Source organism: Sapajus apella, unplaced genomic scaffold (assembly GCF_009761245.1).
Source record: "Sapajus apella isolate SASKATOON/1434 unplaced genomic scaffold, GSC_monkey_1.0 scaffold21, whole genome shotgun sequence".
Lineage (NCBI taxonomy): Eukaryota > Metazoa > Chordata > Mammalia > Primates > Cebidae > Sapajus > Sapajus apella.
Window position 1 is genome coordinate 3137871 of NW_022436961.1, and position 25554 is coordinate 3163424.

General features: G+C 43.3%; 1 protein-coding gene across 2 annotated transcripts in view; it reads left to right on the top strand.

The window, feature by feature from the left end:
* ZMAT4 (zinc finger matrin-type 4) overlaps positions 1-25554 on the top strand; it is a 367024-nt gene that overhangs the window by 59924 nt on the left and 281546 nt on the right. For both annotated transcript variants that reach the window (XM_032288123.1, XM_032288124.1), the window contains exon 2: positions 12767-12872. In XM_032288123.1, the coding sequence (XP_032144014.1) occupies positions 12771-12872 (102 nt within the window). In that variant the 5' untranslated portion in view covers positions 12767-12770. The remainder of the gene's footprint in view (positions 1-12766; positions 12873-25554) is intronic.

Below are 25554 nucleotides of genomic sequence, written 5' to 3' on the forward strand. Positions count from 1 at the left end.
ACCTCATTCTCTCTATGCCACTCAGTTCCAGTTGCCTGCTCCTTTATTTTGACCTGTTCACCTTCCAAATTCTTTCTTCACTGTCTACCTAAGTGTTCATGTCTTTTTGTTTCCTTCCTGCTCTTCCCTGATGCTGGTCTTTTTCCCCATGCAGCAGCCTCACCTTTCCCCTGCCCGGCAAGTAGTATGGGAGGTTATTAGGAGGGGCAGAGCTGGCAGCATTGACTAAGGGCCAGTCTGGCCATGGCAGGTGGGCAGGATGGTTGAAGACACCAGCAGTTCACTGCCAGGCTTAAGCAGAGCTAATGAGGAGAGTGAGGAGTACATTAGAAGGGTATAACCCCCAGCCTGGGCAACATAGTGAGACCCCATCTTAAAAAAGATCAAAAAGTTAGCTGGACATAGTGGCACACACCTGTAGTCCTAGCTATTCTGGAGGCTGAGGCAGGAGGATTGCCTGAGCCCAGGAGGTTGAGGCTACAGTGAGCTGTGATCATGACACTGCACTCCAGTCTGGGTAAGAGGGCAAGAACTTGTCTCAAGAGATAAAAAATATAAATAAACAAAAGAAGGGCATCACCAGCTCACAGTGAGGCTTCCATGCTGTCCCCAAAGCCAGGAACTTCCCAGCTAGGGAATAAATCTATATCAAAATCTATATCAATACAGTCTCATTTCCTGGAAACTGGCCAGCTGCTGCTCATTTCAGCTAAAAGGCACGAAGAACTGATTTGGGGGAAGAATTTGACTGTGTAACTACATTAAGAGGTGGAATGGTGAGATGCGTGCCTCCTCCCCAGCATCAGGGCTGTTGCCAGACAGCCCAGCTGTCATTTCTGGCAAGGTGACAAGACCCTGTGACTCCAATGTGTGGCACTTGCTCATTACCTGCCATCCCAGTGGTCAGGACCATCTGCTCCATTTGCCCCTCGCAAGATGGCAAAGCAGATTCCACAAGACACCAACACTAATGTGCCAGGGGGTGAGGAGCATGGGTTTATTCCAAACTAGAGACAGAGAGGAGCCTTCTTGGCAGGCGCCACTGGTACCCGAGAACATCCTCCAGGTCGGCACACCTGTAAAGACGCTCCCAGACCGCATGCCAGGACATATGCCTTGTCCTGCGATGATGCTCTGCTTTCCCATGAGTTGCTTGACTTTAGCCCCCAGAAGCCACACTCTGTTCAAATGAGAAACGGAGTGTCCCTGACCTGAATGATCATTCTCAGTGAGGTCTTTGCTGTTTAGTGCCATGACCCAGAGAGCTGAGCCAGAGAGACAAGGGATGGAGTTCAGTCTCTGGACTCTCAGACCTTGAACATCTCTGCTTTTTCCAATGCTCCCCTACAAAGCACTTCTGTGCATTTTTTTTTTCCCTAGCCATGCCGAGTTACTCAGGTTCAAGTAGAGTTAGTTAAGGTCATGCTGGATAAATCCTGGAATCATAGTGGCTTAGTACCTTAGAAGTTTAGTTCCCAGTGACATAAAAGTCCAGTGGGCACCAGGGGTTGGGGAAATGGGGTTCTGTTCCATGCAGTCATCCAGGAACCAAGGCTTTCAGAGAGCCTGCCTTCTTTACCGTGTGGCTTCCGAAGTTGACCAGGGCAGTGGCGTCCAGCCTGCAGAAAGAGAGGAGGTTAGATCAAGCTGCAGGTTTTTAAGGGCCAGGCCTGGAACTGTGTCCATCATTTTTGTGCACATTTCACCAGGCAGAGCTCAATTATGTGGTACCCTAACTTCAGAGAGGCTGGGAAATTCAGCCTGATCTTTTGTGAACAGGAGAAAGGCAAAAAACAATGTCCCTAGTGCAGAGGGTGTGGAAGATTCAATTCTAGAAAATCATCTCTCATTATTGGTGCATACATGGTATCTTTCTACCTATCCATCTATTTTTTGGTCTATGTATGTATCTATGTTTCTGTCAATTAGTCCATCATCTATTTAGTTTCTATCTACCTATGTTTCTATCTATCTATCAATCTATCTATCTAATCTATCTATCAATCATCATCTCACTAACATCAGTTACCATCATTGTGAATAACAGAGTGGGCACCCATACATCTTCTAAAGAAAAGCTGAGACCTGGCACCCACTTACATCTGTCCATGTGTTTCTCTCTCATTTCTTCTGCCTTTACCACCTGAGGCAATCATCATCATGAATCCAGTTCTCATTTCTTTGCCAGGCATTTTTAGAGTCGTATCTTTTCTACATGTTTGCCCAAGATGTCTATATTTCCATTTCAGTTGTTTTTGACTTTATAAAAAGGATCTTGTAGGCATGATCTTTGGATTCAACTTTTTCACATAAATATTAGATTGCTCTGATTTCTCCATATTCTGGTGTGTTGCTATGCCCCATTCATGCTGTGACTGTACCTCAGTTTATTCATCCACTCTCCCGTAGGTGTGCTTGCGGGCTGATTACCAGCTTTGCTATTTGAACAATGCTACTATCATCATCTCTTACATGCTTTGTGTCGTATGTGAGTAAGACTTTTTCTTGTCTGAAATTAGGAGTGCAGTTGCTGGTTGTTCAGCTTGATGAGATGATGCTTAACTTTCAGCTTATCCTCCTGTGAAAATGTACATGGGAGCTTATATACAGCAGGGCCAACTCTTGATATGGCCAGGTATTTTAAGTTTCATCAATCCCCCCATTGTTTATTGATGATTCTAATACACATACAGTAACCTTTCTATGATTAATTTCCCACAGTGACTGAATTCCCAAAGGGATCATTATTTTCCCAATTTCTTACTGCATCCCAAAGTAGGGGGTGTCCCAAGTTCTCAAACCAACTCTGAATGGAAATCTGAATGGAAGTTCTAATGAAAAGATTTCGAGCGTGGGGGAGGCTGCCATGTAGGCATTTGTAGGGAGCGGCTGGGTAGTGAGTCCCTTCCTCTGCCTTCGCAACGTTTAAATTCCTGTATCTTCCTGTTTGGGCTACTCTGGATACTTTTACATGAACTGTACATTTTCACTGATTTTAGGAAGGTCAGGAGTCAAATCAGCGCCAAGCAGTTAGAATTCCTCAGAGAAGCCCAGTCAAGTTAATATGCGGTAGAGGAGAAGGGAGCTAGAATGTCTGCTGGCTGACTGACAGCACTTGCAGCAACCTCGGAGTATGAATTCAAATAAAAATAATAGTTTTCCCTGCAGCAGCTTGGTCTGTCTCGTCAGTGGCTTCCTCTGCAGTTGAATACAGGTGCAGAACTGTGCTTCCCCGGGCCTGAATGCCATTGCTGCATTTAAATCTGCCCTCAATCTGTCTGGTTTCGTAGAGGCCGTCTTGTGAAGATAAATCATGTAAACAAGTTACAGTAATGGAATACATATTTAGAAACTGTATTTTTGAAGGCTTGTATCCACCGTTGATAGGAAGGGTCCTATAGTCGTTCAGCTTGTTAAGGAAATCCACCTGTCTGGAGCAGACACCTGCTTCACTCGGGTAGCCAATGCATAGTAAAATGGGGGGACCTACGTGGGCTTTTCTCCGTTGAGTGGGGGTGGGTAGGAGCCTATTTTTTAACATGTGAGTGGCTTTTCCGCCTGGGTGCACAGCCCTTTGGTGTGATGGAATGAGCGACGGGAAACATAAGGAGCATGTTTTATTCTCTCATATTTTCTCCTCCTGTCCCCGCTTCTCTTTGTAGGCTAGTGATCTTTTCTGTTTCTCTCTGCCTCTGGCTTTCCCCTGTGATGTGGGCTCTGTTTCTGCTCTGACTTGAAGTGGTAAACCAGCTGAAAATCCAAGCTCTCCACCCGTCACTTGCTCTCTTCCCTCTGAAAGTGCAGGAAGAGGAAGCAGATGCTTTGGGCCCGCTGTGACCCAGGAAGGTGCTGGAGTTTATCCATTAGTGTCCTACAAAAGCACCTGCACTTTCCCTGACAACTGTGCTCCATCATGCTAGCCGGACACATCAGCTGGGTGCATTTGGGCTGCTGTGTGTTACTGCCTGACCCCTTGGGTTCTCCCCAAAGCTTCCATTGCAGGATCCCTTTGGAAAGCCAGACAGAATGGCTTTTGTCTTGCAGAGTCTCTGCTAGCCCCCACCTGCCTCTGGTCCTCAGGTCCCTGGTCTCCCTGTTAGGTGGAGGCAAAGGAACGTACTGAAGCCTTAGTGAGTACCTACAGGATAAGAAGATGTTAAGGATGACATGGGGGCCTGCCAGAGCGATTGTCTTCCAGTGGCGTGAATATTCTGTTTATGTGTTGAAGCAGGTGGCAAGTGTGTCTGTGTTTATGGAGGGTGGTGTATGCTGGATCCCAGAATGTGAACCTTTTCCGTGAGATCAGAACCTTGTTCATTACTGCAGACTGTGTGCTTAGAGCAGTACCAGCCGTATAGTAAATGCTCAATAAAAATTCATTTCACAGATAAAGAGAGAATCCAAGTGATGTTGTATGTCCAGGACTTAGGCAGAGGCCATTTGGCGAATTACATGCAAAATCTGTGGTATTTGCATAGAATTTACAGTGAAAATCTGAAGCCTTGGGCTGGGCTTGTCAGCACCTGCTCTGCTCATGTTTGCTGGTCTACAATTCAGACTTGTCCACGCAGACAAAGGACAAGAGATCAGGGAGGGAAGGGGTGGTAAGGAATCAGCCGCATGTGCCTGCCCTCGGAGGCTGGCCCAGAGAGCTGCCCTGCAGGCTGGGGCTGGCTTTGCTGCTCTGCTTCCTGGATGTCATCAGGCCAGCATGTGTCATGTGATTGACAGCTATGGTTCCACGGCCTGGGGCTGGGGGTGAAGCGCATGTGCCCAGCAGTGGCTGATGCCCCTGAGTCAGGAATCAAAGAGCCTGGTTTTATAAGTGAAGAAAATGGTGCCATTAAAAGGCAATTATTCAAGTGGTGTGAGTCAGCGATGCAGCTCCTGGCAACGCCAGGCAGGAGAAGGCAGTGGTGTGGGGAGTTTTCTCTCCATCTCTCTCTTTTTAAACAAAGCTCAGGCTGGAAAGCAGAGCTTGCACCTGCATCTGGGTGATGTGCGGCGAGAGACTTAGACTGCCAGATTCCTTTATCTGAGCAACATCAGGAATGGGGAAGACAGCCTCAGACCAGAAGAAAGGTCCTCATCCTGAGGGACAGGGAATTGAAAAGGCCCTTCAAGCTGGCTGTGTACTTGACCTTCACCCTGCTCTCAACTCCTGCAGAGGGGATTCCCCTGCCTGTCGACCCAGCGGGTGTGTGAATGAAAGGAGAGTGTGTGCTGGAGCCTGTGGCCCCAGGAGTGGGGGTCGGACGTCTTCCCCTGTGCTGCACCCTAGCTGCCTGCTGTCCCCTTTCTCTGATGGAAGATCAAGATGATTTCATTTCTAGAGTACTTTTCTTGTTTCTTTTTTCCTAAGGCTGCATTGTCTGCTGCCACGGCAACCAGCCCTGCCTTACCCACCTTCACGTGGGGGGAGGTGTGCCGGGGGTAGGACAGACCCTGCCTCCAGCCCATCATCTGAGGCTCCTGCACAGGCAGCCAAGCAGAGATGTTTGCAAAAACCACCTGCTTGCCTCCGGAATCTCTCCTGCTGTTGGTAGACAGCCTAGAGAGCAAGGAGGTTTTTCTTGCCTCAGAAGGACAGTGGCGGGGGAAAGGGAGCAAACGTTGTACAACAGGCACCAAAGCAGCAGATATGGGTTTAAGGTTCAGGGAATAAAAACAATATAGCAGACCAAGGCTGGAAACAAGTCAGCCCTCACTCCCATCCTCCCCTCCCTTCTGAGCAGAGTCTTATCCCCTCTCCTTTGTTTTAGTAAATCAAAGTAGAAGCAAGTTCAATTGCTTTTTTGAGATGAAAAATTTTTAAATTGGGCCAAGTTTAAACAGCAGTAGAAGGCCTTTTGTCTGTTTCATGTTCATAACCAGGTCATAGTTCGTTTTAATTGATAGCATTTTTAGTCTGCCATGGAGTTTGTCAAAATCGAAGGAGATAAAAGTTCAGCCTCCCTGCCTTGGGTCTGGTGAGCTGGTTAGCACTGCCAAGGGCAGCTGGGCTCGGGGACCAGGCTGTTTGGTGGTGGTGTGGATGGGCAGGGGGCATCATCTGGTGGAAGGTTCCAGGCTGGCTGGAGAAGGGTCAGCAGGACTGGGCAGAGGGCACAGTGGCTTTTGAGGTGTCATGCCATGTTGGAAGGCAGCAGTAGGTCATAGATCTGCTGAGGGTGAGTGAGGTTGCAGAGGGGCAGAATAATGGTTGTGCAGACAGAAGCTGAATTAGAATGTCTGGGAAGATGTTAGCACGTCCCAGCTCAGTTCAGGCAAACACGGAAAAGAGAATCTGGGCACTCAGGCCAGAAACAGCTTCTCAGGCTCCATCTGGACCATTGAGGCTCTTCAGGTCCCAGTATATTAATTCTGCACCGAATTTCTACCCTTGGCTTTCCTTTTATAAATTTTTATGGTGGTCCCTAGCTGGAGGGAGCAGGGGACAAACTGAAGGGCATGCCCAGTGCTGAGGACAGAGGCCCAGGGGAAGGGTGAAGGCTACGGGCACAGAGGTCAGCGCTGGCTTGGAAAACTGAGTACCACTTAGGAGCTGAGTGACCTCTGGGTGAGTTACTCAATTGCTAAGCCCGAGTCTTCTTATTTAGACAATGAGGCTGCACAGCTCTTTGAGGGAATTAAGTCAGGTGATTTATATAAAGCCCTCAGCACAAGGCCTGGCCCAGGGGAAGCACTCAGTGAAATCTTTATGTCTGTGTGTCGGGAGCTCTCACAAGAGGCCAGGCCTGTTGGGATCACTGTTAGAGCAGCCACCATCCCTGACACTGGAGAGCTTGCACAGCTCTCCATCCTCAAATTTTCAACCCTATAGAACTTTCTTAGAGAGTTTTTTTGATAATCCTTTCTGTCTTCTCAAATCCTGTATCACTTTCCATCAGCCAAATTCCACTGGAATTAGTTGCCTGTGCCTTAGGTGTTGGTGTGTGTATGTCTCTTCTTACTCAGTGGCTCAGAAAGATTTGGAAGACAGGAGTTGTACCGCTGTTATCCCTGAGCCTGGGGACTGCCACAGTGAATGCTGTGGGTTCTGGTTGCTGGAGTGCCTGGGCCTCTGCCATGCTTTGAATGACATGCTTCTCCCTTTGCACCCCCTTGGGAAGCAGGTCATGGGAGGTGAGCACTCATGGGAGGACGGGAGGGCGAGACAAAGTTCTCATCAAACTTCTCCGTCTGCCAGGGTCAGCGCCTTGTGACAACAAAAATAGATTTTAAACGTTTATGCAGTACGGGGTCTTCACAGGCCCGAGTTTCGGCTGGCAGGAGGAGTGGGCAGCTGCATTTCCGTGGAAACGAGCCATCTTTGTGGATGGTACTGTTGATACAAAAGAGAAAGCCTGTAATAGTGATAAAAGCTATGATTTCAGTACACCGACCATGTTATCTTCTCTCTTAGCCTTTCATGTGGTTCTATTTATTTCTCTTCTTAAATATTTACAGCATCCCTCTGAAAATAAGAATAATGATAATATAAAATTAATAATATTAATGATAATGATGGTAATATCCCCTTTTTGCGTGTCTCAGTTATGCCACAGTCTGTGCTAGATGGCTTACCTACATTATTTCTAATCCTCACCATAACCCTGTGAGAATATTCCCCCCATTTTACAACTAAGGAATCCAAGGCTTAGCGAGGCTGTGTAAGTTGCTGAACAACCTAGTTGGCAAGCAACCACACCTGGATTTGAACCAATGTCTTTCCCTCTGAAGAGCCCTGCATGGGTTTTGGTCTCTCTGAGTCAGAAGTTATTTCAGCACTATCAGAAGTGGAATGGAGTGAAAAATATTAATCTTTTTGAAATAATGCTTTTGTTTCCTCTACACAGACACCCCAAAATAAACCTGCACTTATATGTTGATTGCAGCGCTATTTATAATAGCAAAGTCATGGGACTAACCTAAGTATCCACCAATGGTTGATTAGATAAAGAAAATATGGTGCATATATACCATGGAATATCACACAGCCATAAAAAGAATGAAATAATGTCCTTTGAAGCAACAGGGCCACCCCTGTTCTGGAGGACATCATTTTAAGTGACCTAACTCAGAAGCAGAAAATCAAATATTGCATCCCCTCACTTATAAGTGGAAGCTAAACAATGGGTACATGTAGACATAAAACACACTGGGGACTCCAAAAGAAGGGAGGAGTGGAAGAGGGGGTGAGGGTTAAACCATTACCTAGTGGGTACAGTGTTTAATGCTTGAGGGATAAGTGTACTCTCCCCACCATTATGCAATATACACATGTAAGAAGCAAGTACCTGTACTCCCTGAACCTAAAATAAAAATTTAAAAAGAATATGACTCTTTTCCCTGAAGCCCCAGATCTCTCTGAAGTTTTAGTCTGGATTCCTTTAACCTGTTCTTAAGAAGCAGAAAGAAGAAGAAAGGAAGGTTTCATATCTGCATCTGAGGATCCTGAAAAAGGCCATTCCTTGTACCTTGAGAAGCATTTCAGGACTTGGCTGTTCTCCCTTAGCCTCTTTTTATTCCATCTAGGTTTTGAGATTCTTTTCCTTGCATTTTTCTGCCTTTCCCCCTTATCTTGAAATATTCCAAATTAGCCCGACCAATGCCCCTCCTATATATCTTCTCATGCCTACTGGTAGTAAGATTTTTTTTTCTGTGCCAGGGAAAAGAATTAACTTCTGAGTTGGAACTTATTTCTCTCCACTCTAATCCTATCCGTCCTCAAATTTTCAACCCTAATAGAACTTTCTTGAGGAGTTTCTTGATAATCCTTTCTGTCTTCTCAAATCCTGTATCACTTTCCATCAGCCAAATTGCTGGAATTAGTTGCCTGTGCCTTAGGTGTTGGTGTGTGTATGTCTCTTCTTACTCAGTAGCTCAGAAAGATTTGGAAGACATGGGTTGTGCCTCTGTTATCCCTGAGTTTCACTCATAGTAGATTTCCCAAAGCCATTATGGAATCAATAAAAGCTCTCCTCCTTGATATTTCCTTTATTTCTGATACCTAGCTGCACCTCTGAGTCTCACACTTTCACTGCTATGCACATGGATCTGTAGAAACTAAGACCCCAGGACAGCACGTGATAACGTGACCTGCTTTACTACTGTGTCCACCTTGGGTGGGGGCCTCTTTCCTCCATTGCAGGTAGCACTATCCTCTGTGAGTACTGCAGAGCGATAAGAGGTCATTCAGATCCTCCAGTGGTTGCTTGGCCATGTGCCTGCCTTTGCAATGTGCTGTGCCTGGGAGTACAGATGGTGCTTTCCTTCAGATGCATTTCAGACTCAGGAAATCAAATTTCTGTCTTCCCTGACTCTTGTATCCCTCCTCAGAATGTCCCAAGGCCTCATGGCACAGCACAATACGAATGTTTCCGGGGGAGGACACTAGACACTGTCTCTGATGGGACAGATTGGACTGACCAGGAAGTGATCAATGGCTCTGTCTCTACTCCAGCTGCTGGAGTAGAGCATGGGCTCGTCAGGACCATGGACAAGGCTAAAAAACCGGAAATCCTTTTTTTTTTTTTCTTCCTTTTTCTTACCAGCTGTCTTGGTGAAGACATTGAAGGCCAGTGAAGCTAAAATCCTCTTCTGAACAAACTAGAGGAGGGGAGCAAGTGACATCCTCTCTTCTTGGGAATTCCAGCCTTTGCATCATAAATTGGACCCTCTGGTTGTCTAAAGTGACCTACATGGACAGAGCTCTCTTTTCCTGGAGGAAAACCCTCATGTACCAACCAGTCTGACACTTGTCCATTAATTGCCTCCCACTGTAATGTAACTTGTTCAGGTGTTACACTCAGGTGTCGTCAATTGAGGGGTCCTTATTGCCTTTTAAAAAATTGCATATGGACTTGTTCAAATCAATATTCTTATATAAAACAGTGGAAAAAGCCATGATATTTTCTCTTCCCTTGAATTTTTTTTAGTATACACATTTTATATTCTGCCTTTAAAGCTATTTCTGTTGCACAGCTGCTTTACCGAGACTCAGACTCCTACAGGCCTGCTTGGTCCGACACGTACCTTGAATATCCTTTCACAGTGTTTGATTTTTGCAGTTGGTTGTATAATGAGGAAGGAGTGTGCAGTGAGTTTGGAGATTCCTATTAACCAGGTCACCCGTGAATCTATTTTCGTGTGCTTCTTTATTAGAAATAGCAGGGAACACGATAATATTTAAACACAACCACTTATAGAAGCTTGGCTTAAAAAATATACCTCAGTAAGTTTTCTTTTCTCATTTGACATTTCAAAATGTTGTACTACAGTTTCTCATCATCAAAACATCTCTTCTTCATTTACATTCTGGGCTGTGAATAGAGAGCATTACAAATGACTATGATATTTTGGGTTGGCATTGGGACTGGCAATCCTCTGCCTGAGAAGTTCCCATCTCTGGAGTGTCCTATTCTGTTCTTGGTCTTGCTTTTGAAGAAGATGGACTATAATGAAATAGACTTAGAACAAGATGGTAAGTCCAGGTAGGACCTGGAAGTAGATAGAAGAGAGTTATCTTCAGACACTCGAGGGAGGATATCTCTTGAAAAAATGGAGACTGGTATGGTCCCATGTTGTACCTAATGACGGAATCATTGGATGAAAACTTTGATGGGGCAGATTTTGATTCCAGACTTTCTGGAACAGGTTGCCTTGTGGGAGAGGAGGTGAATCTGCAGGCACAGCAGGCAATAGACTTCAGGCCAATTGGGCCACCTGCCAGGTGTGGTCCTTCCTGAAATAACAGGCCTACATCAACCATGAGACACAGTGGTACATGGCATAGCTATTGCTTGCTGGGGTCATTGAAAAACCACAGGTATTATTATCTCTTAGGAGCAGAAACTGTAAATCCTTTTGAATTGCTAAATAGAAATGCCCTGAATGAGCCACTAGAGCCAGGGCTAAGGACAGAATGTGAGAATGGAGTTGTTGAGGCAGACAGCCTTTATTTCAGGCAGATACTTTACTAATATGGCCTGGTTATTTAGATTATTTCAAAAATCACCTAAAATGAGTCACAGCCCTTCATTTTGTTGCATTGCTCAGGACTTGGCCAACATCTTGACAACATCAGGATGTTATTTAAAAATATACTACTGATCCCTTTCAAATGCAGAGAGTTTTATGGTTGCTATAGCACTTTCTCATATATTTCTCCCTGTGATTTTCACTATCACTTTCTAAGGAGGCATAGAAAATATTATTATCTCAATTTTTATATGGGGGAAACAGTGGCATGGAAAGTTGAGTGACTCACCCAATGCCGTGTGGTAGCGCCAGATCTGGGATGGATCTAGCCTGTGGAAATCTGAATCATGGAAGTGAGGCAGTATTTCTGGCTAACCTAATGACTATCAGTGTAACTGTGGACAGTCTTATAGGTAAGATGATGGCGTTGGAATAAGATAAAGTCCAAAGTACCTCCCATATTACTGTTATCGGAGCTTCTCTTGCCTCTCCATAGAGCATGCTGTCTGCCATGGTCCTGACTTCTTGCTTGGCTGGTAGTAATATGAGTTTGTGGGCTGGGTGAAACCAGTGGCGTTTGTGGGCTGGGTGAAAGCAATCGGATGCACTGGGGTGTGTTTCTGGGGTGGAAACATGACACTTCAGCTGCCATAAGATCCGTTTCCAACAGACTGCTTTCAGAAGCTTGAGATCCTTGGCTGCAGTTTGATTCCAGGTTTGGAATTTGAGAATATGTTTATTTACTTTGTGGGTCCAGTTGTGGTACGCGGTGATGGAGGTGGCCTTTCTGAATTCAACAACTCTAAATGGAGAAGAGTCAGCTTGAACAGTGAGGTCTCTGGTGTTACATAGTATGAGGTTGCAAGGAAAGTTATAGTTTAGTCTGATTTTATTTCTGAATTTTCTAATTGTAACTATCCAACTCCAAACTAGATTTTATACTGCTAAAAATCTCTAGACGAAGCTAACTTCCTCCTTGACTACAAAAGTAATACATGATTGTTGAAGAAAAATTTAAAAATAAAAAAATTTAAAAATTGCTTTTGCAATTTTCTATCATTTCCCACAGATAAGTGCTATTAGAATTGTGTTATAATTTCCTGGAATGTTTTTAAATACATCTATACATATTTTAAAACAAATGCAGTATAATACTATACATACTTATAAATCTCTTTTGCTAATGGTAAACCTTTTCCTAATGTCCCCTTAAAGAAGGATTTATCTGAATTTGGATTTAGGAGCCACCTAATTTTCTAGTGTGATGATGTATCAAAGTTCGTTTAACCTACTTTCTATTGTTGTATATATGTGCTTACAACATTTTGTTTATATATATATATATATGAGATGTGAAAATATCTCACATACATCATTTTTTAGAATTTTTATTTTTGTAGAGACAGAATCTCTCTATGTTGCCCATGCTGGTCTCAAACTCTTGGCCTCAAGTGATGCTCCCACCTCAGCCTCCCAAAACACTGGGACTACAGGTGTGAGCCATGGCGCCCCACCTTCACAGAAATGATTGACAAGACATTAGATATAAGTCTTGCTTGTTCAAACAGAAAAACTATAGCTGGATTTCTAATTTTAGGGTATAGCAGCTCTGTTGGGTATTTATGAGAAAATTATAACCTATACACGTAATATGGTTAATCGATACGGTAACGTCAAGGGAGACCCGCCCCTCTGTCACCATTGTCAGACCTGTTACTGTGATCCTGGCTTTTCACATGGTTAATATCCTGCATAAACATCAAAGCAGTGGACTCATTTTTCTTTTCTGTTGATTCTCCTGTAGCCTGATGAAGTCCTCCGATATCGATCAGGATTTATTTACAGACAGTTACTGCAAGGTGTGCAGCGCACAGCTGATCTCCGAATCGCAGCGTGTGGCCCACTACGAGGTAAGGACAGCTTTCCCACTCTGTTTGCAAATGCAGGAGGGAGCATCTGGGTCATTGTTATAGGACTCCAAGATCCTCCCTCTGGACTTGGGGCAGATTTTAAGTACCACAGGGCAGTCTGAGGTCAAGGCCAGCACAAGTGTTTATGTGTAGAGTTAGGAGTGAGAGTGGGGGATGTCATTGTCAGACTCGGTCTGCTTCCCAGATCCTTTTTTAAAATTTGTATCTCAGCCTCTGGAGGCGCTGCTTGGGCTTTCTCTACTTGTTAAATCTGTCACTGCGCATCCACGAAGTTCCTTTCAATGCATTGTGCCAGCTCCTCTCTCCACCTATGCCCCGAAGGTAAGCTCAGAAGACCTTTGTTAACCACTGCAGGGAAAGAGGCAGCAAGTAATGAAGGACCCGGGTCACTTCCTTCCTGCAGATTGCTTCCACCTGATGTCCAGTACCCAGCACGTGCTTATCACGATCAAGATGCCTTTTGCAGAGTTATAACGAAGTTTTAAAGTGCAAATACTCCTGAAAGTCATAAATCAGTGGCACTGGCTCTTTAGGATGGATGAGCAAATGGCCGCTTTTTGATCCTCTATTGGGAGCAGAAGATGAGAGCAGAGAGGCTGGCCTGTGTCTGAGGATGAGGAAGGAGTGAGGTGCTGTGGATGGAGTAAAGAGAGCTGGGGAATTCTGAGATGCTGGGCGCTACCAGGGTATGTTTTGTTTTCAAGAGAACATATACCAGTAGGAACATGAGCTTCTTTCTTTTATTCCTCTCTCTCCCTCCCTTCCTCCCTCTCTCCCTCCCTCTCTCTCTTTTCTTCTTCTTCCTCTTCCTCTTCTTCATCTTCTTCCCCTCCCTCCCTCCCTCCCTCCCTCTCTCTCTCCTTCCCTCCCTCCCTCCCTCCCTCCCTCCCTCCCTCCCTCCCTCTCTCTCTCCTTCCCTCCCTCCCTCCCTTCCTTCCTTCTTTTTTCTTTATTTGAGACAGGGTCTCACTCTTTCACCCAGGCTGGAGTGCAGTGGCGCACGCATAGCTCACTGCAGCCTCCACCTCCTGGGCTCGAGCGATCCTCCCACCTCAGTCTCCTGAACAGTTGGTACTACAGGCACATGCCACTGAACTCAGCTAGTTTTTTATTTTTATTTTTAGTAGAGACTGGGTCTTGCTAAGAACACGAGTTTTCAAGTGTAAGAACTTGAAAGTAATTTTAGATGGGAAGGCTTAGCCAGCAATTTTCTTTTTGTCTGACAAGTCTGACAAATGCCAGTTGTCACTGTCAATCCTCAAACTGCTCTAGGCCTCAGGTTCCTCTATGCACAATGAAAATAATTATAACAACACACACACATATGCACTCAGAAAGACAGCCAATAGGCCCTGCATACTCCTCAGGGCTCTGTGATGACCAAATGAGATCCATCGAAATCGTAGCTGTGAAAATGCTTTGGAAGCTGTAAAGTCTACCAGACATGCAAAGTTATATTCTTATTCATCATTAACTCCTCTGCAGCAATGTTTTGATGAAAGCAAATGTTTGATGAAAACTTTAAAATCAGCATTTGTGTAAAAATATTAGTATAGTCATTGTTTAAAGGCAACCAAGTGTTAGAAGTCAGTTTGAACTTAAAAGAATTATCTAAAAAAGTCCATTGTTTGAAATTAAGGACTTTCTAATTTCTGTGGCTATGACTTCATAAACACCTTATGGGTGTGTGTGTGTGTGTGTGTGTGTGTGTGTATGTGTGTGTGTGTGTGTGATAGAGTCTTGCTCTGTCACCCAGGCTGGAAGTGCAGTGGCGTGATCTCAGCTCACTGCAACCTCCGCCTCCCAGGTTCAGGTGATTCTCCTGCCTCAGCCTCCCAAGTAGCTGAGACTATAGGCATATGCCATCACACCAGGCTAATTTTTTGTATTTTTAGTAGAGATGGGGTTTCACCGTGTTAACCAGGATAGTCTTGATCTCCTGACCTTAAGATCCGCCTGCCTCAGCCTCCCAAAGTGCTGGGATTACAGGCATTAGCCATCATGCCCAGCCATATGGTTTTATTTGTATGATTTCCCCCCTTAAGGAAATGGGGGAATTTGTCCCTGCTCTGAAATTCCATAGCCTCCTATTAGTTCTTTATGTTCTTCCTTTATTAGACTTTTTGTGTTCATTTGTAATCATCTTACTAGATTCATAAGGACAGAAATGGAGTTTCATTCATTTGGTCTTCCATAATTGCTGGAATAGCGCCTGCACATGACAGATGTTCAGAGAGCGTTTGTGGAGGGGGTGGGTGTGTTACAAAACTGTATTGGTGACCCTGTCCTGCACTGCCTTACCAGAAAAGTAATGTCAGAATATTGAAAACAAAGAAAAATTTTTAAACAAGAAATTCAGCTGCTCAATTAAGTGTTTAGTTATTTGATCACACGTTTTGCACGTCTTCCTGTTAACATACTGTACTCTTGCTGTTACACAATCTAATTGTTTAGAGAATGCGTTAGTGTTGGTTGAATGTAGCTAGATGACATAGAGAAAATAAAGCAATTACAATAGATCTGCAATTAACAGTGTTACACATCATCGCGGTAACATTAAATGCATTCCCATTAAATGTGGATGGGAACTCTGAATGATATTTTCCTCCCTTTCTCCAGGCAGAGGTAAGGCCCTTTCTACAGTGAGAAATAGCTGTGCATTCTTGCTGCAAAGCTGCTGAGCGTGTGAAAAGGACGCAGTCAGGACTGAGGGTATCTTATATCAATCTCCAGTCTCCCCAGCTTTGGCCGAGGCTTCTCCACCACCACATCTTTGTCTCTAACAAGACAGTTTGCATCATATGATCTCTAAGTCCATGTGAAAATTGACATTCTCATTCTATCAATCTGCCCCTTTCCTCCAGAGACACCTTCCCTGCTGAAGTGACTTATAGAACGGGTTTCTAGGAGATCGAAATTCCATCCAATTCATTGAAATTGTTGTTACACTTAGTTTCCATGTCCTATTACTGATTTGTTTTAGTATGATTTCATTCTTCATTTCAACCTGATAATTTTCTTAGCTTCCCTATGGGGCAAATCAGTGAGAATCCACTGTGTATATTCTGTATGTCCAGCAATATTAGTGTTAGTTATTTCAGGGGAATCTGAACCTATGTGATAAATGATCCTTGTCCCTGAGAAGCTCATGGACTTCATTGAGAGAAAAAGTCACAGATAGTTCAGTGGGGCAAAAATAACTGTGTGATTCCAAGCACATGACCTGTAGAATTCTGCTGTCTTCTTTTAAGGAGCTACTGATGGAATTTGATACAAAGAGAAAGTGTTAGGGTTTTTTTTTTTTTTCCCCACTTGGCATCCTGATGTATGCTACATCGTGCTGTTAACTTTGTAGATATCTGCATATTACAAATTTAAAAGAGTGAGGCATCACTGAGAGCTATTATGACCAAGAAAGACTTGCTGGAGAATGTCATGGATTTATCCATGCTTCCACAAATGGGTTAAGTTTAGGGGCGAGTGAAACAAGGAAAATCTTGGTATCTATCTTTCAGGAGTATTGAGGGGGCTACCCTGGCAGCATTGTGTTAGGAAAGGATGGGGTCAGGATGTCAAGGAAAGAGGAGTTTGGATTCTGTGAGGCTCTGAAGCATCTCGCAGCATAACACTTTAACTGAACATTTCTAAGTGATAGATAGATGGCGGTGGTCAGGGCATACTCTTGGTGAAGAAAAGGCTTTTGGTATGATTTTTGCTGTGAGACTAGCATGTTAGTCTTCCGAAGTAGGAGAGCAGAAGAAAAGAGATGGGTTAATGCCAAATAATTGGACACCCCCTTTGAAAGGCTGAACCTTTGCACAAGAGCACAGAAAAACCTAATACATGTCTAATCAACCAAACCTTTTCATGCTATGCTTTAAAAACCTCTTTTTGCATATGAAGTCCTCAGGTGGAAAAAAATGGGGAACATAGAGGCATTATTATTTTTCTTACCTGCTAAGCGTTAAGAACACATTAACGTTTCAGTGGGAAATGTAATTAGATGTTGTCTCTATTCATTGGACGAATAGTCTGAGTCAACACAACAAGTAGACACAGACACAGAAGGAAGAGAAAGCTTTCAAAGGAAAGGGCCTAAGCATTATGGGGATTAAAAACAGTTTTCCAGGGAGGCCATTTGTGTGATTTGCTACAGTTTCAAGTGGCTAAAGAATAATTTCCTGCAAAGGGAAAGAGTTGCTTGTAAGAGTGAAGGAGTGGCTTTCTGCAATGTGGGAAGAAGAAAAAACTAGAGGGCAGAAAGGTGTACACTCATACACCCACCCACACACAGAAACACACGCATAAACACCCACACACACCCACAAATACACACATAAACATACACACATACACACAATAAACACACACACATACATAAACACACCCATATACACATACACACAGACTGCACACATAAAAACATAAATACACATAAACATGTGTTTATACATATACACACATACATCCACTCCAAACACCCACATACCCACACACACACATGAACACACACACAAACACAATATACCACAACCTCTCACACATACACACATAGATAAACCCTCCCACACATAAACACACGTACACACAAACACACAAATACACATACCTATACACATAAACACAAACACCCACATAAACAAGTGCACACATAAACACACACACCCACCCACATAAGCACATACACAAACACACACACAAAAACACACATACACACACACAAACACACCTCCACACATAAACACAGACATGTAAATACACATACACTTATAAACACACATAAATACACCCACCTCCAACACACCCACACCCATGCATATGCACACACACACATACACATACACACGCCCCTCCAGACACCCTCTCACACAAACATGCCCACATACATATACACAAAAGCACATGTAAACACACATACAGACACATAAACACCCCCCACATGTACACACACCCATACACACATAAACACACCTACACACTCCCATACACACATAAGCGCACATATACACACACATACACAAACACACACACATACACCCCAAACAGTCCCTCCCACACCACACATTTAAACATACCCACATACATATATGCAAATGCACATGTAAACACACATACAGACACATAAAAACACATACATCCCTACACACACCCATACATGTACATATATACAATACACAGAAACACATACATACACCCCAGACACTCCCCACACACATACACACACACACACAAATACACACATACACACACACTCCCAAACACACACACATAAACACCAGCACGTACACATATTCACACATACACACAAATGCACACATAAACACATATACACACATGCACATAAATACACATACACCCCCTGACACCTCCTACACATAAACACACTATACACACACACTCCTGCATACCCACAGATGTGCACACACAAATGTACACATAAAAACACACATACACATATACACCCATAAATACACACATACACCAATACATAAACACACACATGTACACACAAACACACACAGAAACACACATACATACCCACACATATACTCGCATACACACACATACACACACACACACACACACAGAAGGAAAATCCTTATGTCGTGCATCAGTTTTTGTAAACTGTGACTTTAAGCGAAATGGCATATAGTGAAACCAATCTTTTTCCTCATCAGTGTTAAACTGAAATGACATTGAATGAAATGATGTTACTTGAAGGCCTGCTAGACCTAGTTTCACTTAAAGGTTCAGTTTCCAAGAACCTGTGAATGATGTTAAGTAAGGACATTCTCTCTCCATATATATATATATATATATATGAACATATAAAAACATTATATAGTCTCTCTATATTATCTATATATTAGACTATGTAGTTAGAATATATACATATATATATATATATATATATATATATATATATATATATATATTTAAAAAGGAATTCATAAACACACACACAGCCAAAGGAAGAAGGTACTGAGTAGACCTAGGAGAGTGAGAAGAACTCTTGCTGGGCAGATTCCATCAAGCCAGTCATACATGCACCTGCCCAAATGCTTGTCCCTTCCAGTGAACCCTGATAACCCTTGCATTGATGTGCCACATGTCTCATTAATTGCTCCAAGTGAAATCAGTGGTTAGGCATCCTTACCCCTCCCAAAAGGACTGCAAGCTTCCTGAGGGCAAGTGGGAGCCATGTGCTAAGTGTTTTTGTGCATTCCTGCCATTCCGCCATACCTCCCCTGCTCTCCGCTGTAGACCTTTGCTCCTGACTGTCACTCACTGGCACGCACTGACAGCGATGCTCAGACTGAGCTGGGGGTGTAGACTGGAGGAAGGGAGGGGTGGGGCAAGTTTGATGAAGGCTGAGGTGTCTGCACCAGAAGAGATGATGACATTATCTCTCAAGTACAGACTGACGCTCAGTGTACTAATACACTGAGCGTCAGTCTGTACTTGAGAGCCCAATGTCAAGATATAGTTATGAGTGATGGTTTTATAGGTATGGCAAAAGCATTTCTCCAAGCCAGTGGGAAATTTTTCAGACATCTCTAAATCTTGACATAATATCAGTACGGGTGAAAGAGCCCCTTTAGCCCACCTGGGAATGGCAGAATCTAGTATTGTTCACTCACCATGGTAGCAGCAAGTGTTTGGGACCTTCAGAGACATGCCAAAACATATTTTTTTTTCTGTTTCAGCTGTTCTGATTGCCTTCCAACAGAACTTTGGCCTTGCCTAGCGTCTATTTAATCCAGGGGAGCAGCTGGAAGGGCATTTTCTAGCTTCTGTTAAGTCAGGTTGGAGGTCAGGTGTAAGTATTCTGTGGGTAGTGATAAAAAGGTGAAAATTAAGGTTTCTAAAATGTGCTGATTAAAGTTTCATGACTTTCCAGAGAGAATAATGCCTTTGTTGCCTTTTCTCTCATAGACCCTCATACCTTCTTCTGACCTTTGCTCTTTCTTTCTTCTAATAGCTCGAAGTAAGCATGCAGGCTAAACAGCTTCCTTCAGATGTATGAGAGTTGTGGGTTTTAGATCAGGCCGTGACTGTAGCCTGTCGGTCCCACCCAGCACTGCACCATCTGGACCTGAGTCCGGCCGGGCCCACACTTACCCTAGGTATTGCAGGCGAAGTGTTCCTGGAGATTCAAGGGCTAACTGGGCAAAGGCTAAGAAAAGTCTTTATGGTAGGATGCCTGTGAGGATCCCTTCTTTGCATCACACATTGAGAATCACTGTTTCAGTGTTTTTGAACATCCTGGCATCATGACTGCTTAATTCTCCCAGAGGCTGTTAGTACAATTATTGATACATTTGTCCAGGGTAATATCTTCATAATATCCTAGACTTACTGACACAGATAATATTTCTGATACGATAAATAAAATTATTCCATATGGGAGATCTTTTTGGATGATTGATGTGTGGTGGACTATCCCTGATTGTCTGTTGATGTTCAACTTCTGTTTCCTTGTTCATTTTACTGAAGAATATTAATCTTCTGTAAGATTTGTAACTACTGTTATATTTTCCTTTTGTTTTATTCCAGCAGGGCCAGCATGGGCATCTTACCTTTTATTAGTCATTATTAGTAAAAGTGGTTCAATGGAACACAAAATGAACTGCCGGTAAGAGGCTTTAATGAAGTAGGTAACAGTAGGCTGAAGAACCCACCCAACTCATAGCAATATGCACGTGACTAAGAGAAGCTGTTAGATGATGTGCTTCATGATCACTGGTTAAGAGAACACAGGTAGAGTATGCTCTGTTGCCTGAATTCTCATTTGCAAAGGGCAGATGACATCACTTAGTGGAGTTTAGGAGTCAGACCGTATCCCACTGGCCAGCACTCAGTGACACAGCCCACCTACCTGCAGGAGAAGTTGGAAAATGCAACTTAAATGTGTGGGTCAAAGGAAACAGATTTAACAAACATATAGCATCATCTCTGCCATTCTACCCTTCTGGACACCAACTCTCCATTTCATTCTTCCTCCAACACAGAACACACACATCCCCTCTTAACAGGAATGACCTCAAGTTTTTCCCAATCACTGTGTTCAGCTCAAATTTCAGGATCTCTGGGAATGGGCCTCCCTATTGAGTGGGAATGTGACTCCTATTGGTTCAGCAGCTTACGAGCAAAAGAAAAATATTACCGCTTTTCCCCTACACTTTTGGATGGTGATGATAACAGTAACATTTCCCATCTAGAAAAAAGAAGAATGAAGACAAAGAGAAATCGCTGGTCCATAGCAAAGCTAGCATCCTGCAGGGCGACACTGGAACTTTCCTTTTCCATAAAGTGGGGCAAGTTCCTGGAATAGAATCTGATCTTCCTCTGTGGGAGGGACTTTCTTTTTCATTTTTCCCAATGACCCCTGGCACTGACCCCTGGAGTTCTTTCCTGTCCATTATTCTCCTGGCCACATCAGAAATGGATCTTGGGTCCTCTCCCCTCCTAGGGACTGCTGATTTAAGGCTCAAAGAATATTAAAAGTGTTTCTAATTTAGTATCATAATGTCTTTAGTAATATTATTTTTTCAATAATGTAAAAAGGCCTTCGATTTATTTTTTAGAAAGTTCCATGTCTCAGTAACAAAACAAATTCTCTCCTAAATACAATTTCAAGACTGCTTGTTTATTTTAATGCTTCCTTATCCCCATGAGGAAGCACTGTCTCTTTCTTTTTTACAATTTAATGGTGGGTATCTTGAGGTTATCTAAAAAAAAAGCAGGTGAAAAGGCTATGCCCTTCATTTGATTTTTGCCAAAGGCCTGAGTCACATGCTTGACTAAGAAGTTTCCCTGGATCTCCAACCCTCAATGTGTTTAAAAATGCTATCTCTCATGGTTGGGTGTCTAGAAGCAATTGGCAAATGGCCTTTCCAACTCTCTATGTCCTAAATTTATGGATTATCTCTCTTTCATATGGCTTCTATCTGCTAATGGGTAAGTTGCATTCTGACTTTTTTTTCTTGAAAAACTTGACCAAACACCAATATAGACAATTAGTAACAAATATAGTAACAAAATAACATATACTAAAGTGTTCTTTATCCTCTTCCAATTCTTCTAGAACTCTATCCATGTCCTAGAATAGAACCATCTGGTTCTCCTTCAACTGTAATCTCAGTAGGCAGGTAGTGCGACTTCCAAAGTATTGTAGGCAATTTTTGTCAGTATTTTGCTACCATGTAAACTAAGTCTGCAATATCTGAACCTTCCCCATTTACTACACATCTGCCAAGCCAATGTCAAATTTTTTTTTGTTGTTGTTGTTACAGGACAAACCCAATATCTATGTTAGACAAGGCAGGCTAACTCTGGCAACAAATACTTTCAGCATCTCAAAATAAAAAATTTTTTTCTTGCTCACATTGTAGCCATTGTACGTTAGTGGAGGGGGATTTTGGGTTCCATAATTGTTTAGAACTCAGACTGGCAGAGGCTTCTGACATTGCCCTGAGTATAAAAATCCAACTGGTATCTGGGAAACTGATGGGGATGATGGTTGACTGCACAGAACATTTTAGGGACCAGCACTGGAAATGGCTGATATGATATCTCCCTGATTCCATGGACCAGAACTCAATCGCATTTTCTTCTTACTGTAGAGAGGCTGGGGCATGTCACTTTGCTGGGTGCCCAGGAAGAAAATGAAACTGGTTTAGTGAACACATAGCGTTGTCTCTGTGCACCGTATATGGGTGATACTGGAGGAAATGTGGTGATTAGGACCTGCGTTGTGGATGCTGGGGTGAAGAAGAAAGAGGAGAGGAGGAAAGACCGTGCTTCCCAAAGGGAGTGGTTTTGGCAAATGAATGAATGAAACAACTGTGGAAACCGAGTGTTTAGGAGCTGCTGTGAAGCGGATGCCCATTTTACTACAGTGCTGGGAGGAAATGGAAGCAAGCAAAGTGCTGTTTGTCTAAAAGACAAAGAGTAACAGGCTATTGACTTAGACTTTTCTCTCCGTTTCCCCTGACTTAGTTGATCAAGCACAAGAGGTTTTCCGGTTGGAACTTGGAGCCTGTGTGCCAAGTGGCATGTCTGACCCATAGCATTTCTCTCCTGCCTACCTTTTGGGGCCAGCTGTCTCTCAGGTCCTGAGCCATGTGCCTCACTGCTAAATAGCCTGAACCATCCCACTTCCGCATGGAGGTGGAAGGACAGGGTCCTCCTGAGGGTCTCCTTAGCTGTGCACTGTGATTGAGGACACTGCCTGTGGTATCCTGGGGTCTTATTTAGATGAATGTTTGATAGACATTTTCCCTTGCTCTCCTCTTCAAGAAAAGCCATTCATCTTTTGAGTGGCAGCTCAATGTAGACACTTGAGTTTGTTTCTTGCTTTGCTTTTGACACCAAATGCATGGCCATATCCAGCAACCAAACAAAATGCTGTGTCTACATCTTGTGCTTGACTTACCCCTAGTTGCTATTTTGTTTCTCCTGTTTTATTTTTATTTTTATTTTTGGGACGGAGTCTTGCTCTGTTGCCCACACTGGAGTGCACTGGCACAATCTCGGCTCACTGCAACCTCCGCTTCCCGAGTTCAAGAGATTCTTATGCCTCAGCCTCCAGAGGAGCTGGGATTACAGGCGTGCACCATAATACCTGACTAATTTTTGCATTTTTAGTAGAGAAGAGATTTCACCATGTTGGCCAGGCTGGTCTTGAACTCCTGACCTCAGGTCATCCATCCCCCTTGGCCTCCCAAAGTGCTGCGATTACAGGTGTGAGCCACCATGCCTGGCCTCTCCTGTTTTATTTTAAATATGTATCACTCATTTATTTTATCTGATTGTATTACATGCAGATATATTTTGGTATGTGTTCTTGAAGTCTCTGAGCAAAGTGGTGGACTATAAATACATAAATATTTGTTATTTTAGCATTTTATTCATTTTTTGAAGAGGCAGTAAATTCACAATTCAAGATTCAAAAACTATGAAAGAGTATAGTATGTGAAAAGTTCCCTACCTATTCCTGTTTCTTAGCTACCTAGTTCTCAGATGAAACCAGTCTTCCCAATTTTCTTTGAAATATTCTATGCATATAGATGCAACTTAATTTTTCCTTTTATGTATTTTTCAGAAATGGTAACATGTTATAATGTTAGTTTCTTTTGTCTTAATTGTGGCATAGATTTTCATTTTATGATTGTATCATAATTTGTAAAGTACTTGACAAATTGACTGATAACTGCACGGTAGCCTTGATAAAACCCTGGGAGGAAAAAGGCTTTCTCCTTGTGAATACTTGTGCAGTGATGCATGTATCAGTTGCTTTTCAGATCTTGACCCGTACTGATTGGTTATTGACTGTGACAATTTTTCTTCCAGCATTTCTATTCCCCGTATTCACGCGTAAACATATGCAATCCTGACCCCCAAGTAGTTCAGCCATCTGGGATTGTTTATCGTTTCAAAAAGATATTAGCAGGCCGGGGAATCCCCAAAGTAGGTGGGCTTGAGTGTGGAGCAAAAACATGTGTCTTCGCCTAAATTCCTTCTGATACTTGGAGGTGTTGAGAACAGCGTGCTTTCCTTGTTTGCTATGATTTGAGAATTTAATTAGTTTCCTCAGGCTTCTATACTGAGATGATTTAATTTTGAGTGGAACTTTTCTAACTTTGAATGCTGTTGCTTTCTCAGAGGATCCTATGAATGCATAACTGCACCCCCTCGGGAGGTGCCCAGGCCACCTTCGCACCCCGGCTCCCGTGCCTCCTCTCCACCCCCTCCCCAGCCCCCCTGCTCCCTCAACCTCTGGGATCGCCTTTGCTGCCGCTATGCCAGTTGCAGGAAAGGCTTTTATAGCCCTTTTAAAGTTTTTTATATTTTACTGATAGGAAAAAGAACAAAACTGTTTTCTACCTCTGCCAAATACTCCTGAGCCTCTACAGGCCTGGCTTTGCCATTCCCCAACTTTGTTCTGACTTGGGAAGTTTCTCTGCCTTCTGGTCCAAGAACTCCTTCCCATTGTTGTTTTTCATTAATTCCATGGAGCTATCAACTTACCATCAATACATCTTCTGGAAATTTAGCTTCTCCAGGTTCTGCCCTTGATAATACCCCTTATCTGACGCTCCAGGTCTCTGGCTCTAAAGCCAGCTCCCATCTTTAACCTTGCAGGGAGGCCTCTGGGATGCTGTCGCTTGCTTTAAAGACCAAAAGCAACATCTTCTTTTCCCATTTAATGGAAAGGTTCAGGGTGCCTTTTGATTCACCTGCTGAATTTTCCTTCTATTCCTGGAGAGAATTCACTCAGTTTATCCTCACAGCAGGCAGAGCAGGTCTTAGCTATGGAAACAGCTTTTGGTGTACCCAGGGTCAGAAGGTCCATGTTGGAGGAACAGCCTTAGCTAAATCACTTAACACTTCCTGATTTTAGTTTCTTCTTCCGTAACACAAGAAGGTTAGGGATCTTCTTTGTTTTTAACCCCTTTCCTCATACCCATCCCCTCCCTATGCCCTCATGGATAACTATTTTAGGAAGCTTGATTTGACTTTTATTTGTATATGTTCTTTAAGATGTATATGGGTTTGTGGGCATGGATTTTTTTTTTTTACATAATTTTAAAAGTTTAGAATAGTTTTAGTTTTATGTGAAGGTTATAAAATACGGACTATTTTTATGCACCTGGAC